The sequence below is a fragment of the Arachis hypogaea genome, chromosome 17 (genome assembly GCF_003086295.3).
Source record: "Arachis hypogaea cultivar Tifrunner chromosome 17, arahy.Tifrunner.gnm2.J5K5, whole genome shotgun sequence".
NCBI classification, from domain to species: domain Eukaryota; kingdom Viridiplantae; phylum Streptophyta; class Magnoliopsida; order Fabales; family Fabaceae; genus Arachis; species Arachis hypogaea.
In genome coordinates this window covers 29,879,512-29,896,952 of record NC_092052.1, presented here as the reverse complement: position 1 = coordinate 29,896,952, position 17,441 = coordinate 29,879,512, and the positions used below count along the sequence as shown (strand labels likewise).

Genomic DNA, 17,441 nt, shown 5'->3' with positions numbered 1-17,441 from the left:
ACCCCAGGAGTACAGCAGGTTGCAAAAGAAAAAACTAATTTCTAATGCAAAGTACTACTTATGGGATGAACCATATCTCTTTAAGAGATGCGCAGACGGAATGATCCGCAGATGCGTCCCTAGAGAGGAGGCACAGAAGATCCTATGGCATTGCCATGGATCACAGTATGGAGGACATTTCGGAAGTGATCGAACAGCCACTAAAGTCCTCCAATGTGGCTTCTATTGGCCTACTCTCTATAGAGATGCCCGAGAGTTTGTGCGTAACTGTGACAGTTGCCAAAGAGCTGGTAACTTGCCTCATGGTTATGCCATGTCTCAACAAGGGATCTTAGAGATTGAGTTGTTTGATGTATGGGGTATTGACTTCATGGGTCCTTTCCCACCATCATACTCAAACACTTACATTCTGGTGGCAGTAGACTACGTATCTAAATGGGTGGAGGCAATTGCCACACCCACTAATAATACCAAGACTGTGCTGAAGTTCCTCCAGAAACATATTTTCAGCAGATTTGGTATTCCCAGAGTACTAATCAGTGATGGGGGCACCCATTTCTGCAATAAACAGCTTTACTCTGCTATGATTTGATATGGAATTAGCCACAAAGTAGCAACTCCGTATCATCCACAGACAAATGCGCAGGCTGAAGTCTCTAATAGAGAACTAAAGAGAATCCTGGAATGGACTGTAATTGCCCGTAGAAAGGATTGGGCAAAGAGCTTGGATGATGCTCTGTGGGCATACAGAACAGCATTCAAGACTCCTATAGGAACCTCTCCATACCAGCTTGTGTATGATAAAGCCTGTCATCTGCCCGTGGAATTGGAACATAAAGCCTACTGGGCAACCAGATTCCTAAACCTGGATGCTAAGTTAGCTGGAGAGAAAAGATTGCTCCAACTAAATGAGCTAGAGGAATTCAGACTCAATGCTTTTGAAAATGCAAAAATTTATAAGGAAAAAGCAAAAAAGTGGCATGACAAGAAATTATCATCTAGAGTCTTTGATCCAGGACAAAAAGTTCTGCTATTCAACTCTAGACTCAGATTATTCCCCGGGAAATTAAAATCCCGGTGGAGGGGACCATATGTGATTACAGGTGTGTCACCATATGGATATGTTGAGCTTCAGGATATTGATTCTGACAAAAAGTTCATTGTTAATGGAGAGAGAATCAAACATCATTTTGAAAGCAATTTTGAGCAAGAATGCTCAAAACTGAGACTAGAATAAAACTCAGTCAAGGTCCAGCTACAGACAATAAAGAAGCGCTTGTTGGGAGGTAACCCAATTTTATATCTATTTATTTTCTATTGTTATTTTATGTTTTCTGTAGGTTGATCATGTGGAGTCACAAAAATAACTGAAAAAGCAAAAACAGAATGAAAAACAACATTAAAAATAGCACATCCTGGAGGAGAAACTTACTGGCGTTTAAACACCAGTAAGGGCAGCAGAATGGGCGTTAAACGCCCAGTCTGGCACCATTCTGGGCGTTTAATGCCAGAAATGGGCACAGAGCTGGCGTTTAACGCCAGAAAAGAGCAAGAAGCTGACGTTAAACGCTAGAAATGGGCAGCAACCTGGCATTTAACGCAAGGATTAGCAGCAATAGGCATTTTGCACGCCTAACAGGTGTAGGGATGAGAAATCCTTGACACCTCAGGATCTGTGGACCCCACAGGATTCCCACCAACCTTGACTCACTCTCTCCCTTCACCAAACCATTTTCCCTCCCAAACCCACCCATACATGGCCAAAACCCAACCCTCTCTCCACCCCTATATAAACCCATCTTCCCTCATTCATTTTCATACTTCCTACACACTACTCCACCCACCTTGGCCGAAACCTTCACTACCCTCCATCTCCTCCATTTCTTCTTCTTCTCCTCTTTTCTTTCTTCTTTTGCTCGAGGACGAGCAAACCTTCTAAGTTTGGTGTAGTAAAAGCGTTGCTTTTTATTTTTCCATAACCATTTATGGCACCAAAGGCCGGAGAAACCTCTAGAAAGAGGAAAGGGAAGGCAAAAGCTTCCACTTTCGAGTCATGGAAGATGGAGAGATTCATCTCAAAGGTCCATCAAGACCATTTCTATGAAGTTGTGGCCAAGACTCCTCATTGAAGAGGACAAGCCCATCACTAGGAAAAGGATGGAGCAAACAAGAGAGCCCACTCCTGGTCTAAGCGGCTAAACCAAGCTGTCCCTAACCATGTGCTTGTGGCGTGAAGGTGTCAAGTGAAAACTTGAGACTGAGCGGTTAAAGTCATGGTCCAAAGAAAAAAGAGTGTGCTTAAGAGCTCTGGACACTTCTAATTGGGGACTCTAGCAAAGCTGAGTCACAATCTGAAAAGATTCACCCAGTTATGTGTTTGTGGCATTTATGTATCCGGTGGTAATACTGGAAAACAAAATGCTTAAGGTCACGGCCAAGACTCATAAAGTAGCTGTGTTCAAGAATCAACATACTTAACTAGGAGAATCAATAACACTATCTGGATTCTGAGTTCCTATAGAAGCCTATCATTCTGAACTTCAAAGGATAAAGTGAGATGCCAAAACTGTTCAGAGGCAAAAAGCTAAAAGCCCCACTCATCTAATTAATACTGATCTTCATAGATATTTTTGGAATTCATTGTATATTCTCTTCTTTTTATCCTATTTGATTTTCAGTTGCTTGGGGACAAGCAACAATTTAAGTTTGGTGTTGTGATGAGCGGATAATTTACACGCTTTTTGGCACTGTTTTTAGTATGTTTTTAGTATATTTTAGTTAGTTTTATTATATTTTTATTATTTTTTATTTAAAATTCATTTTTCTGGACTTTACTATGAGTTTGTGTACTTTTTTGTGATTTCAGGTATTTTCTGGCTGAAATTGAGGGACCTGAGCAAAAATCTGATTCAGAGGCTGAAAAAGGATTGCAGATGCTGTTGGATTCTGACCTCCCTGCACTCAAAGTAGATTTTCTGGAGCTACAGAAGCCCAATTGGCACGCTCTCAATTGCTTTGAAAAGTAGACATCCTGGGCTTTTCAGCAATACATAATAGTCCATACTTTGCTCGAGATTTGATGGCCCAAATAGGCGTCCCAAGTTAGCTCAAGAATTCTGGCGTTTAACGCCAGAACTGGCACAAAAGCTGGAGTTAAACGCCCAAACTGGCACAAAAACTGGCTTTTAACTCCAAGAAAAGTCCCTACACATGAAAACTTCAATGCTTAGCCCATGCACACACCAAGTGGGCCCCGGAAGTGGATTTTTACACTAAACACCCTAGCTTACTCATTTTCTGTAACCCTAGGTCACCAGTTTACTATAAAAACTACTTTTAGTGATTCATCTTGTACCTCATGACACTTTACACGTTTTATATTGTATCTTCTACGGCATGAGTCTCTAAACCCCATTGTTGGGGGTGAGGAACTCTGCTGTTCTTCATGAATTAAGGCAATTACTACTGTTTTCTATTCTATCACGCTTGCTTCTATTCTAAGATATTCATTCGCACTTCAACCTGATGAATGTGATGATCCGTGATAATCATCATCATTCTCACCTATGAACGCATGCTTGACAACCACCTCCGTTCTACATGCAATCAAGCTTGAATGTGTATCTCTTGGGTTTCTAATCTAAGATTGGAACCTTCGTGGTATAGGCTAGAATTATTGGCGGCCATTCCTGAGATCCGGAACGTCTAAACTTTGTCTGTGGTATTCTGAGTAGGATCTGGGAAGGGATGACTGTGACGAGCTTCAAACTCGCGAGTGTTGGGCGTAGTGACAGACGCAAAAGGATCAATGGATCCTATTCCGACATAATCGAGAACCGACAGATGATTAGCCGTGCGGTGACAGCGCATTTGGAACATTTTCACTGAGAGGACGGGAAGTAGCCATTGACAACGGTAATGCCCAGCATAAAGCTTGCCATGGAAGGAGCCTTGCGTGCATGAAGAAGAAGATAGTAGGAAAGCAGAGATTCAGAAGACAAAGCATCTCCAAAGCCTCAACCTGTTCTTCATTACTGCATAACAAGTATTTATTTCATGTTCTTTTACTTTTTACAATTAAATCTGAGAATTATTGATATCCTGACTAAGAGTTACAAGATAACCATAGCTTGCTTCAAGCCGACAATCTCCGTGGGATCGACCCTTACTCACGTAAGGTATTACTTGGACGACCCAGTGCACTTGCTGGTTAGTTGTGCGGAATTGCAAAAGTGTGATTGTAATTTTGTGCACCAGTCATTTAAATTACTTGTTCCTTACCTTCAAAACCCCAATTTACAAAACTCATAACCAATAATAAGAACATACTTCCCTGCAGTTTCTTGAGAAGACGACCCGAGGTTTAAATACTTCGGTTATCAATTTAAAAGGGGTTTGTTACTTGTGACAACCAAAACGTTTGTACGAAAGGATTTTCCGTTGGTTTAGAAACTATACTTACAACGCGATTACTTTTATTCTTTACCGATAGAAAATTCCGATCGTCAAAATGGCGCCGTTGCCAGGGAACTGCAAACGTGTGCCTTATTATTGGTTATTGTAAATATTTTTCTTTTGCTTGTTTATTTGTTTTTGTTTTCTCCTTTTATTTCCATTAGCCACTATGAATTCTCACCCCTCTCGCTTTGAGTTTGGTTCTAATATTATTGAAGGGAACGAAAGTTATAGCAGGAATATGCATCAAGGTCTAAACACATATACCTCCATTAATTCTCCTAGTGAGTTGCAAACACCTTATTCATCAACTTTTGATATGTGGCCCCTGCATTTTTTAATCCAAATAGCATGACCACGTAGCAATAGTTCGCTCTGGGTGTGATGAACAATGTCTTCTCTTGGTCCGGCTTATACATCAGGATTTGATTATATCCCAAGCTGGAATCTACTAGGGTATCAATATTGGGTAGAGGATATGAGTCTTTCGGACACGCCTTGTTAAAGTCGGTGTAGTCAACGCACATTCTCCAATTGCCATTCTATTTCTTGACCAACACCACATTTTCCAGCCAGGCCAGGTACTTGACTTCCCTGATAAATTCAGCCTCTAGCAGGGCATGTACTTGTTCTTCGACCACCTGAGCTCGCTTTGTCCCGAGCTTTCGTCTCCTATGCTGGATAGGTCGGGATCCTGAATAGACGGCCAACCTGTGCGACATAAGCTCGGGATCTATTCCGGGCATGTCGGAAGCTTTCCAGGCGAAGAGGTCAGAATTTTCTCGTAGGAGTTTTATGAGCTCTTGTTTCAGCTCTACCCTTATGTTAGCTCCTATGTTGGTGTTTTTTTTTACCTCTTGTCCAATCTGGACTTCTTCTGTCTTCTCTCCGGGATGTGGTCGTAATTCTTCTTTCGCTCGGGTTTCATTGTAACACTTCCTTGCCAACTTCTGATCTCCCCTGATAGTAGCAATCCCTTCTGACGTCGGGAACTTCATGCAGAAATGAGCGGTAGAAACAACCGCTCCGAGCCGATTTAAAGTCGTTTTACCTATCAGAGCATTATAAGCGGAAGCTACATCAACAACAATGAAGTCGATGCATAGAGTTTTAGACTTCATCCCCCTTCCAAAAGTTGTGTGCAGGGAGATGAAGCCTAGCGGCTTGATAGGCGCGTCTCCTAAGCCGAAAAGGGTGTCCGGGTAGGCTTTTAGCTCCTTTTTCTCTAATCCCAGCTTATCAAATGCTAGCTTGAACAGTATATCGGTTGAACTCCCTTTATCTATTAGGGTTCAATGTAGATGAGCGTTGGCTAGGATCATTGTGATTACCACCGGGTCGTCATGCCCAGGTATGATTCTCTGTTTGTCTTCCTTGGTGAAAGAGATGGTTGGGAGGTCGGGTCCATCACTCCCAACTTGATAGACTTCTTTTAGATGTCTTTTTCGAGATGACTTGGTCAACCCCCTCCCGCAAATCCCCCCGATATCAGATGGATATGTCGTTTGGGAGTCTGCAGGGGCGGGCCCCTTCGTTCGTGACCTTCATCATCTCTTTTTCTCTTCCCATGATTGTCCGACCTTTTCATGAGATATCTGTCCAGCCGACCTGCCCTAGTTAGCTTTTCTATCACATTTTTTAGGTCGTATCAATCGTTAGTGGAATGTCCATATAGTTTGTAATATACACAATATTCATTATGGCTCCCCCCTTTTTGTTCTTGATGGGTCGCGGGGGTGGAAGCTTTTTAGTATGACAAATTTTCCTGTAGACGTCGACTAGGAAAACTCGTAGAGGAGTATAGGAGTGGTATCTTCTAGGCCTTTTAGACCCGACTTCTTCCATTATTTTGGGCTCCCTCTCCTTTTCTTTTGATTGGTGAGGGTGCCCTAGCCGCCAGCTCGGTTCTCGTAATCTGGTGTTTTCCTCCATATTGATGTACTTCTCAACCCGCTCTTGTACATCGCTCAAAGAAGTCGGGTGTCTCTTTGAGATGGACTGGGAGAAGGGTCCTTCTCGGAGTCCATTGACGAGACCCATTATTACTGCCTCAGTGGGCAGGTCTTGAATTTCTAAGCACGCCTTATTGAACCTTTCCATGTAGTCTCTCAGGGATTCTCCGACCTCCTGTTTGACTCCCAGTAGGCTAGGGGCATGCTTGACCTTGTCTTTCTGAATTGAAAATCAAGCAAGAAACTTGCGCGAGATGTCGTCAAAGCTAGTGACCGACCTGGGGGGAGACTATCGAACTATTTCATGGCTGCTTTTGTCAAAGTCGTTGGAAAGGCTTTGCAGCGGGTAGCATCGCAGGTGTCGGCCAAGTATATCCGACTTTTGAAATTATCGGGGCTTTTAAAGTTTCTGGAAATTTTAGCCCTCATGATATCCTCAGTGAATGGGTCTTCTTCCCCCAATGGGGTGTCCTCTCGATCTGCGCAAGATTCCTTATTTCAGAGATTGGATTCCAGCCTCGAGAGCTTTTCTTCAAGCTCTCTTCGTCGCTCGATTTCTCTCCTTAGGCTTCGCTCCGCTTCACGCTGTCGCTCTAGCTCTTGTTCTAGTTGCTCGAGTCGACCTTGGTGGCCATATAGTAGTCCCATGAGGTCGTGGAATGAGGTTGCCCCTCTTTTCCAGGCTGATGAACCTCAGAGGAAACTTTCTTTGATCCCTAGGTATTTGAGGGGCCTTCGCCACACGGTCCTTCCGTTCCTTGTAGGGATATTATCACTTGGTCATTATTGACCGCGTCCTGATGCTCTTGATCGAACTCAGATGCAGTGTGTCCGTCTTCATCTGGTCGTCCACCATTATGCGATGATCTCTGAGTCCCCGGCAACGGCGCCAATGTTCTAGGGGTCACCTGAAACCGGATTATTAAGCTCGAATGGAAGGCCCAAACGCTGAAGGGTGGTGGTCTCCAAGTTGTTCTTGCCCGGGAGCTGTCGTCCGAGTTGTGTTTTTTTTTGGAATGGGAGGTGGTACTTGCAAAGACACTCCGATGCCTAAGTCAGCAAGGGGTTATGCAGGTTTAGAATATTGGAACTTAGATGTACCTGAGTGTGTCAGGGTATTTATATGGGTTGAGCTAATAACCACCGTTGAAGAAGTTTCACTTCTGATGGTGGATAACTGTCCCTTTATCTTAGGGTTATTAGAATCTCTCTTCTAAAAGTGGAAGAAAGATTTATAGAGGCAGTTATTCACTTAGATAAATGTTAAGTACTTGTTTACGTCGAGCCCGACCTCTTGAAGGAGGTCGGACAAGCAGTGAAGGCCAATCTGCTGGATTGGACCTTTTAATTTGATTTGAGCCTGACTTTGTGTTTGGGTCAGGATATGAACAATTAGAATAAAATATATTTGTCATTAATATTTGTCATTTTTTTTCAAAAATACTCCTAACATTTTATTTCATTCAATTTTGTTCTTAATATTTTAAATTTATTTAATTTTATTTCTAACGTTTTTATTTGTGTCAAAATTATTCTCCTAAACATTTTAGAGGGAGTTAAAATCCAAGAATAATAACACAAATAACAAAATTAAAAATAAAATTAAATAAAATTAAACATTAAAAATATTTTTAAGAAATTACAAAAATAAAAAAATCCTTTACCGTTAATAATAGAAGTCTTAGAAGTAGCCTTAAAAGTTTCTCTAGTGCTTGACTTTTTACTTAAAATTGATGTCTTAGTAATTAATTTAATTTGCAAGTATGTTGATCACTCACATATCAACAAAGAAAAATAAACAAGTAAATGTATTTTTTTGCATAAAGTTCTTTTTTTTCTTTTAAAACAGAAAAATGTATTTAATCTCGTTCACATCTCAATCAGACTCAATCTCACAGTCGTCTTAGAGTAGATATTGGAATAAAGGAAACGCTTTTTAATTTTAATGTTGTGATTTTAGTAGTATTTTTTAACAATGTGAAAATTTAGTATTTTTTTTGTGTATAAATACCATAAATTTGAGTATTAATATTAAAAAAAATTTTAAACATGATAATCGAATTCTTCGATTTATTTTATAACAAAAAAAAATTATTTTTATCTATAAATTTGAGGCTCTGTTTTTTTTTTTTTTTTTACCACAAATCGAACCTTAGGTTTTGTATCTCAAATAAATCTAAGTCTCTGATTTACAAATTTTAATTTAAAAAAAAAATCATCTTCATATCCATAAAAAATATGACTCTTTTTTATAAGAGGCGCATAACAGATCCTGGATTTTTATAACTAAAAAAATTAGTCTAAAGAAAAATGTCGAAATAAAGGAAAAAGAGAAATTTTCTGAAAGGTTTCAATTTCCCTTTTTATCTTTGTCTTTCTTTAATGATTCACATAATTTCATACATCAAATCACATCATTCACTCTATATATTTATATCTTTTTTTCATGTTTTTAAAATTGTAGAATGGAAAATAAACTAAGCATGTTTTTTAAATATTAATTGACGCTTAGTGTAATGTTTGATTATAATATAATTGTGTATTTTACTAAAATATTGGAGACATGAAAAACTCGTTGCCAACAATTTGAACATTATAATAAGAAGATAGAAAAAGGCAGAAATAAAAAGAGAGGAAATAGATGTTTGGTGGGAGCGATTTGTGAAAAAAAATAAAAAAATTGAATCTGAGCGGATTTAAATAATTAGTTAAGGAATGTAGATTTGCATTCATTATGTGGTTCTGCCCTTTACTCTCTTTTTATTCTCGATTTTATGGTATTATTTTCTTCTTCTATTTTATTTTGGAAAAAAAAAATAGTTAATGAGAAAAAAATGGATGATAGAGTTAGTTTGAGAATATATTATAATGGTCAAATGTTATTTCAGATATTTGAAGGTGTAAGATTTGTCCGTAAAAATTCATATGATATTATTATTTCTTTTATAATATTATTTGAGGAGCTAAAGGATATAATTTGTGAAACGATAAATCTTTAAATATTGAAAAGAGTGACTAGTGTTGTGTATAGATATCATGTATTAATATTCGGTGAGTTCATACATTTTGAGATAAAGTATATCACGGATAAAACAATGATGCAAAAAATGTTTTTTAATATATCATGAAATTCAATTACAAGAGTTCTATGTTGAGTTCGAATACTTGCCTCATAGAGTTGAAGAAGCCGATGGAAATAGGGGTGTTCATGTGGATCAGATCCGATTCGTATATCCGCAGTGTTTATCCGAATCCGATAAAAAAAATGCGGATATAGATCCGATCCGTTATCGGATCCGCACACTAATAGGATCGGATTGCGGATTTTGTGTAAGTATCCGCATATCCGCGTATCCGCAAAAATAAAAAAATAAATAAGTAAATATTTTTTTTATATTTTATTTCAACTAATAATTATCATATATGTTGTATTATTTTAATTTATTATTTACGAAAAGTATGTTTAATATTATTTTAAGAGTAAACATATTTAAAAGAATAGAAAAAATGAATTTTATTGATATTTTTTGATAAAAATAAGCTTTTAAAAATATTTTTGTGTTTTGCGGATATATTCGATATTTGATTCGATCCGGATTGGATCCAAACTTAAAAATTGCGGATACGGGATCCGATCCGATAATGTTAGTGTGGATCGGATCAAAATTTTGGCTATATCCAATCCTATCTGATCTGCTTTCACCCCCTAAATAGAAATATGAATCTTGAAGACTACAATAATAAAAGCGAAAATGACTTTAAAGAAAACTATGAAATAAATTATCTAAACGGAGATGAAGACGATGTTGATTGCATTATTAAGACAAATGTAGAAGATGTGACAAATATACTAGCAAGCCAACATCCATTTAGGAAGCCATCTTTTATGTACGTTTTGGACCTTGTGGCTTTGAAAACACTAGAATTTTTTATTTTAATCTTTAAATAAAATTCAAGAATAGTATCAAGGCTAATTTTTTTGTATATTGAAAAATTTTGGTATAATACTCAATAATTGGATTAAAATATACAATACAAAAGAAAGTATTATTAATATAAAAGGACGTATTATTCTACTCCCATAATTTTAAAAAATATCATAAAATTTAATTATTGAGTATTACAACAAAATTTTTTTAATATATAAAAAAATAACTTCAGTATCGAAGGAGGAAAAAAAGGAAAATAAAAAACGGAAAGCGAAAAAAGGGGCACCAACATTTCTGTTCCCCACACGTGGTGCTACCGTGTGTCTGAAGTAGCTAGCTGGTACTACTAGCAAGTGTCTACTACTACTACTTGGAACTCACTCAATTCACACATTACTCAGTGCTCACTCTCACTCACTGCCATAGTCATACCCTTTCAAGATTCAACTCTAACATAACATGTTGGCACTCGAAACATGACTTCCAAACCTCACCGCCTTTCCTCTTGTCACCGTCACCCTACCATTCCCGTCAACAGCTTCTGCGCCTCCTGCCTCCGCGAACGCCTCAAAGGAATCCAATCCCCCTCCTCCTCCCCTTCCCCCCATTCCCATCCTCCGCCCCACCTCCGCCGTACCAAGTCCTTCTCCGCCAACCGTCACCACACTTCCACATCCGCCTCTCTCCAGCCCCGCCGCCGCTCCTGCGAGGTCCGCGCCCGGAGCACACTCTCGGATCTCTTCACCATCGATGGCGGCAAGGGGAACCTGGTTCAGAAGACTCACCTCGATTCGGAGTATTTAGGTTTTGAAATACGAAAAGAGGAACACAATGGAGAAGAAGCGGTTCGGGTTTGCGACCCAAGGGACAACGAAAAACCCGAAGAAACGAAGACGATGAAGGAGTTCATAGATCTCGAGATTCGGAACAAGAAGAACGGAGCTAGAGACTTGAAGAGTTTCTGGGGAGCTGCTTCTGCCTTCAGTGAGAAATTAAGGAAGTGGAAATGGAAGCACAAGTTGAAGAAACGACGCAGTTTTGGCGGTAACGGTAACAGAAATGGAAATGGAAATGGTGTTGTTGATTTTAATGTTATGCGGTTTGTTCAGGAGCCTAAAGGGAGGAAATATAGGGAAACTCAATCTGAAATTGGAGAATACTGTTCCGGGAGAAGATCTTGTGACACTGATCCAAGGTTCTCTATTGATGCAGGCCGAGTGTCAGTGGATAATTATGCTCGCCTCTCGTGCGATTCGAGGTTATATGTTGACGAAGGTAGAATCTCAGTGGATAATAATTCACAGTTTCCAGATGCCTACAGAAGGTTATTGGTTGACACGGGCCGAATCTCAGTGGATAGTGATTTGCAAGCTAAGTTTGATGCATCTTGGGATGGAAAACAATGTGAGAGGCTTTCCCCAGTAGACAGGGTTCTAATTGAAGGGAACAGCATTGCTGGTTCCAGTCCTGCTCCTACTCCCGGTGGGTCAGCTGAGGCCAAGGGTTACTACAAGGGTAGGAGGAGTTTCGATAGGTCGAGCTCTCGTAGGAGACAATCAACGGCAGAGGTTAATGAATTGAGAATGTTATCCAATGCAAAGGTATCCCCTGCCACCAATGAGTTGTTCTATGGTGCCAAGTTACTCGGCAGTGAGAAGAAAGATTTGGATTTGGGGAATGGAAATGTGAAATCCTTGAGTGACTTTAAAGGTGAATGTGTGATGGGTTCTGCATCCAAGGATGATGACCTTAATAATGATGTCAATGGGGCTGGCACTGGCAATCATAAGGGTTCCAAGAAGGACCACAAATGGCGTCGAGTGTGGAGCAAGTTCGGCTCAATCGTGCAGAGGAGGGAAGAAGACAAGGTGAAACTTAATGTGCAAGGTAGTGAGAGTGTTAGCCAGAAGCTTTCTCGAAGCTATAGTGTAAGTTGTAGAAACCAATGTAGCATGGCTGGTTTGATTAGCAGCTTGGGGGGTACCGAGACTAAAGGGAACATAAATGTGTTGAATGGAAGACAAGATTTTATGGTTCAGAGGAACCGCAGTGTTCGGCACTCGCCGTCGCCGAATAATCTTGACAATGGCTTGTTAAGGTTCTATTTGACACCTTTGAAGAGCTATAGAAGAAGCAAGTCTGGCAAGAGTAGTAGCCTCAAGGATTTGCAACAAATATCCAGAAGTGTATTCTAAAGTTGTATTGTTTGGATGTGTATCTGGTTGTAGAAAAATATATAGATGTAATTATTGTTGTCAAGAGATGAACTACAATGATTACAATGATTTAGTTGCAAATTTACTAATGATTTTGGTAACAGAAACAAAATAAATGTTATATTTTGTTGTATGAAATTGTATGAACTGGTAATATGATACCTCAAATACTGCAATGATATTTCACTTCATAATGTTTATAACTTGCTGATGTATGAGCTAAAAGGCTGTAACTTGTAACTTTATCACAATTATTCAGATTAATGGAAACATCCAGCACTTAGGACATGTTTGGTTTTGATGTGTAAAATTATAAATGAAATTGTGCATCCTGTTTACCTTCAATCAAACACTTGATATTTATAATGGGTAGTGGGGGCAAGTGGAGTAAAAGCAAGTGAATATTTTACTATAAATTCACTCGATCTTTCAAGGAAAACGTTCATAACAACCAAGTGTACCTTTTTTCTATTTGGTTTAACCGTTTAAGTCATCCATACACGGCTAGTAATATTGCTTCACTATGAATTTGCGTACCAATTGCTTCTTCTTTACTCTACCAATTATGAAGCATTTACGGTATGGGGCAGGAATAGAAGTCACTGGTGAATCCAACAGCAGATAAAAAAACTATAGGTTGAGTCCCACCATTTGTATTTCCTAATCACATTTTAGAATGTTCGTTTTGTTTTTGCTTATTATTATTTTGAATAGATAAAAGCTTTACAAAAGCCGCAATTATCCATTTGATTATTCTATTGCATTTCTACTGCATGAACATTGTAAAAAAGAAAACTTATAAACAAAAAGGATGCCCTATACAATAAGGTAAATTGCAGGGGAAGACACGTTACTCATCATCAAAGAACAGAATGATTAGCCTTTTACACTTATACCAAGTCTACTTTTTGAGATTATAAAACTGCAATCCTTTAATAATGCAAAATCTATTTACTACCATGAAGGTAATTTCCCAACATTGTGTTTTTCAGCCACACAAAAAGTTCAAATTATCTAATTATCAAGTTTTACTAGAGTCATTCTAAATCAAAGCCTTGTTCCTGAAGCTCACCAATGACCTCATTCCTCATCCTCATCCACATTTTCAGAGCTTCTTGCTCAAACTTCTTGTCCTGTAACTGTTTCTGGTAATTCAATGCATCCTTATCAGTCTCAATAGTCCCTTTAGGACCAATGGTTGTTCCAATCATTCCACCATTTGCAATGAACTCCTGCATTGCTTCCTCATCTCCGGGGTATGGGAACTGTCGGTACTCATACAAGTGAGCTAGTTCCCACTCTTCTTTTGGTCGTGGCTTCAGCGTCCACCACCCTAGTGGCGATGTCTCGTTGTATAGCCACACTGCGCCTGCAATTGCGTAGGTGCAAAGCAAAGCCTTACCGATTTGTTTCCAGAAGTAATAGTTCTCTTTTCCTAACCCAATTTTCTTTAGGAAGTTCTGAGCATAGTATAGACCTGCATTTAAAACAGTAAAGAAACCCAATCAAACTTCAATAAATAGATGAAAGAAAGCTCTTTCAAGACTGATTCAAGTGGTTGGGTAAGTCATATAAATAATAAATTAAAAAACTAAATAATAAACTGATTTGCTCAAACTAGATTAACTAGTCTTAAATGCATTCTAGTTATTGGTGATGTAATTGTAAATTAAAAGAAAATAACAGAAAGCTCTAAGATTCTTGTGTGAAACATTTCATCGAACAACTTGTGTGCAAGGTTCGATACTATGATAAATGGTCAACCGAAATTGAAATGGTTCAAGAATATGTGAGATCTAGTAATACAATTTTTGTGTTGCTAGAAAAGCTACCTGTTTTGGGTTCCTGTGCCTGAAATCGCTTCCGAACCATTTAGAAGCTGAGATTTCGACAAACGGGAATGAAACACTGTTAATCGTGTCTCTGCCAAATGTGTTGTGTACGGGAATTTGCAACTCTTTATAAAGTTAAGCATAGTTATCAGAATCGAACTGGTCATATAACTGGGTCACTAGTTACTGGTTCAACTGATAGTTCACAAGTTGAACCAGCCACATTTAAATAAAAATATAAAATTATAAAAAATAAAATTAAAATTAAAAGTTAAAATGCATGCCTTTATAAACACATTAATAACAATCAAATATCAATTCTTAGACATAACTAATGATATAAAAATAGATAATAAACTAGTTACTGGTAAAATTTTTTTCTTCAATTTAAATGAACTAGAGAACAAAAGATAGCACAATCGATAAATCAAGTCCAAGAGGCGATCTCAAAGTCAATATCTATATCTTTATCGGACAAATTTGGAGCCAAACCAACATTGCCTTCATCTTGATTAACAACTCTAGAAAAAATTAACAAACTAATTGAAACAATCCAATACTAAAATCAACTATAGCAAAACATAAATTCAACTAATTTATAAATCTCTTTATATATGCTATATTAACCTTATCTGTTCTGATCTTTTTAATCCCAAGTCATTATCCATTATATTTTCTGTTGTCTTTTGATGCCTGGGGACATGTTTCACATACATGAAATTCATAAATTTCTTCGAATGTGATTTGCGATCAAAATGGAGGCAATATCCCATACATGACTAAAAGGGAAAAAAATTGTTCAAAAATAAGACTACAGCTTCTCCTTTTAAAGGTAGAGCAAGACTCAGATTTAGACATCCAAGTCAGCACCATGAGTAATTCACCATTAAAAAAAATTAATATAAAAGATTGCATAGTAAACATCTAGAATCTCTTTGTTCAAAACAAGGACTCCTAATATCACTGAGTTTACATAAATTCAACTAATATAAGAGAACAGTCCATCAAAATAGCAACAATTTATAAACTCAACTAATTTGTTGAATTTAGAAATCAGCCTATATGTATTCAGTATCAGCTTTGTACCATATTTCCTAGCCTCATAGATAACAAAATCTAAATCCCTTCAAAGCCAAAAAACATAAACATAGGATTTAGAAAAAGAAAAAATGTATTTTACTGATCCAATTAGAATAGGGGAAACTGGAAAAGAGAGAACAGGGGTTAAGAGGACTCACCAGCCACCACGGTCCACGGATACTCGGCGACAGACCGGCGAGAAGGAAGCGACGGAGAGACCCCGAAGCCAAAAGATGACGAGCGAGGACGAGCCCAGGGAGGGCAACGAAGGAAGAAGACGGCGAGGTCTAGCTGCTGGTTGCGTTGCTTCTGCCGCCGGCGACGACGAGCCAAGGGAAGGAAGCGACACGCGAACCACGGCGAGACGCCGGCACGCGTGAGTTCGAGAGAGAGAGAGAGAGAGATGTTGAGTGTGAGTCTATGGATGAGAGGGATTAGGTTTCCAGAAACCACTAAAACGAACTCGTTCACTGTTTTTTTTTTTTTTTTTTAATAAATAAGACACATGACCCAGTAACGGATTTTCGATATTACCGAACAAATTGTTTTTCTTAATATTCACTTTTGATTAAATTGATTTAACGGTGGAATGAAATTGATTGAAACAACTTTATTCTCATGTTAGCGTGCCTTATAAAATGGATTAGCGACTGAGAGAGAAATAAAGTCTTAATATTGTTAAGATTCTAACATGTTAAATGTTAGTTTAAAATTTAATTAATTGATCTTAATTTTATATCTATCTTAATTTGTGTATATATTATGTTATTTTTTTCTGTAAGGATTCATAATATATATTAAGAATAAATATGTTAACAAGTTATAGTTTAAAAAACATAGACTTCTCATATTTATTTAAAAGGTCGTGAATTTGAATTTTACTTTTAACTTTAATGAAATAAAATATATTAAGAATAAATATTTATTTTTGTCTATTTTAACAAAGTATTTCGTAGTTCAAACAAAAAATAAATAACAAAACAAATTCTAAATCATTTACTTCTTGAGATATATTGATTGTTTTTAACTCCAAATAATGACATTTTTTTGTGAATAGCAAGAAATATCCAATCCTTGCTTAGTGTGAATTAAATCCGGTTGTATTTTGACTATATCGTATATAAAGTTTGAGTACAGAAGTTAGAGAGCTAAGCCTCAAAGTAGTCTCTGAAGTTATACTCGTGCTTCATAGTAGTCACTGAACTTAATAGTTACCCATATTCGTCCTTGAAGTTGCACTTCGGGACTCAGACTCGTCCTTCCGGCACATTCTGCTCATCTGACGCCACCGGAATGCTGATCTGGACTAGAGGGTGACATGCTGGCGAAGCTAAAGGCTAGCTGACGTGAATGAGTAAACTTTGTTGATTCAATTTGGTCCTTAAATTGAAGTTAAAAATCCTAATTCCCAAATTTGAAGATTAATCTGCAGTGCCCACTCTCTTCTCTTCTCGTCTCTTCCCTTGGATTCTCTTGTGTTGGCTTCAGCATCTTCAAAGCCAGACGGTAATGGCTAGCACGAGCAACGCAACTGGGAGCTCGAACAACCTACGATCTTTTAGAAGCATTATGAGGAGAATGACCTGAAACAAAGATTCGCGTTTGCCAGAATGGTGTGGGTGCGGGGCGAGACAAGTTTTGCGATGGTCAGGGACGGATTCTAACCCAGGGAGACCGTTCTTCGGTTGCCCAAAATACAATGTAAGTGGTTGTTGTTTGCTGTATTTCTGGATATAAACTTGGCTGATTCACTTTCTTGGGTGCAGACTGTAGATAAAGAGGTGGTGTAGTTGTTTCTATGGGTAGATAAAATTTTGAAAGAAGATGTAATAACATGTGATAGTAGAACAAATCCTTCAATTGACAATGAAGAATGGAAGATGAAGATTGTTTGGAAACTTGAAAGATTAGAGTCTGAAGTTAGGGTTCTAAAAGTAGGTGAAATTTTGGTGTTTGTATTTATGCTACTGATTACAG

The 17,441-nt window shown here is 38.1% G+C and overlaps 3 protein-coding genes across 4 annotated transcripts; 1 reads left to right on the top strand and 2 right to left on the bottom strand.

Annotated features, from left to right (window-relative positions):
• Positions 1–4,997: 4,997 nt before the first annotated feature.
• On the bottom strand, positions 4,998–5,576 carry LOC140180553 (uncharacterized). Its single transcript, XM_072221775.1, has one exon. It carries the CDS (start codon positions 5,574–5,576, stop codon positions 4,998–5,000), a length of 579 nt encoding a protein of 192 aa, XP_072077876.1.
• A 4,927-nt stretch (positions 5,577–10,503) lies between these two features.
• Positions 10,504–12,755, top strand: LOC112764199 (protein OCTOPUS-like). Its single transcript, XM_025809743.3, has one exon. The coding sequence runs from the start codon at positions 10,813–10,815 to the stop codon at positions 12,529–12,531; it is 1,719 nt and encodes a 572-aa protein (XP_025665528.1). The 5' UTR covers positions 10,504–10,812; the 3' UTR covers positions 12,532–12,755.
• Positions 12,756–13,409: 654 nt separating this feature from the next.
• On the bottom strand, positions 13,410–16,017 carry LOC112764200 (uncharacterized). 2 transcript variants are annotated; one of them, XM_025809744.3, is made up of 3 exons: positions 15,623–16,017; positions 14,385–14,509; positions 13,410–14,029 (listed from the first exon to the last, which is right to left on the bottom strand). In XM_025809744.3, exons 2-3 carry the CDS (start codon positions 14,422–14,424, stop codon positions 13,590–13,592), a joined length of 480 nt encoding a protein of 159 aa, XP_025665529.1. In that variant the 5' UTR covers positions 14,425–14,509; positions 15,623–16,017; the 3' UTR covers positions 13,410–13,589. The 2 variants fall into 2 exon arrangements, with proteins under 2 accessions (XP_025665529.1, XP_025665530.1); XM_025809745.3 differs by having other exon boundaries at positions 14,385–14,431; positions 15,623–16,008.
• Positions 16,018–17,441: the final 1,424 nt, after the last annotated feature.

What these genes read in the sequence shown, in the direction of transcription:
- LOC140180553 (XM_072221775.1), bottom strand. Translation starts at nt 5,576, where the DNA reads ATGAAGTCTAAAACTCTATGCATCGACTTCATTGTTGTTGATGTAGCT.
- LOC112764199 (XM_025809743.3), top strand. Translation starts at nt 10,813, where the DNA reads ATGACTTCCAAACCTCACCGCCTTTCCTCTTGTCACCGTCACCCTACC.
- LOC112764200 (XM_025809744.3), bottom strand. Translation starts at nt 14,424, where the DNA reads ATGGTTCGGAAGCGATTTCAGGCACAGGAACCCAAAACAG. An exon ending in GGCACAGGAACCCAAAACAG is followed by an intron (nt 14,030 to 14,384) that starts GTAGCTTTTCTA and finishes TTTTAAATGCAG; the next exon opens with GTCTATACTATGCTCAGAAC.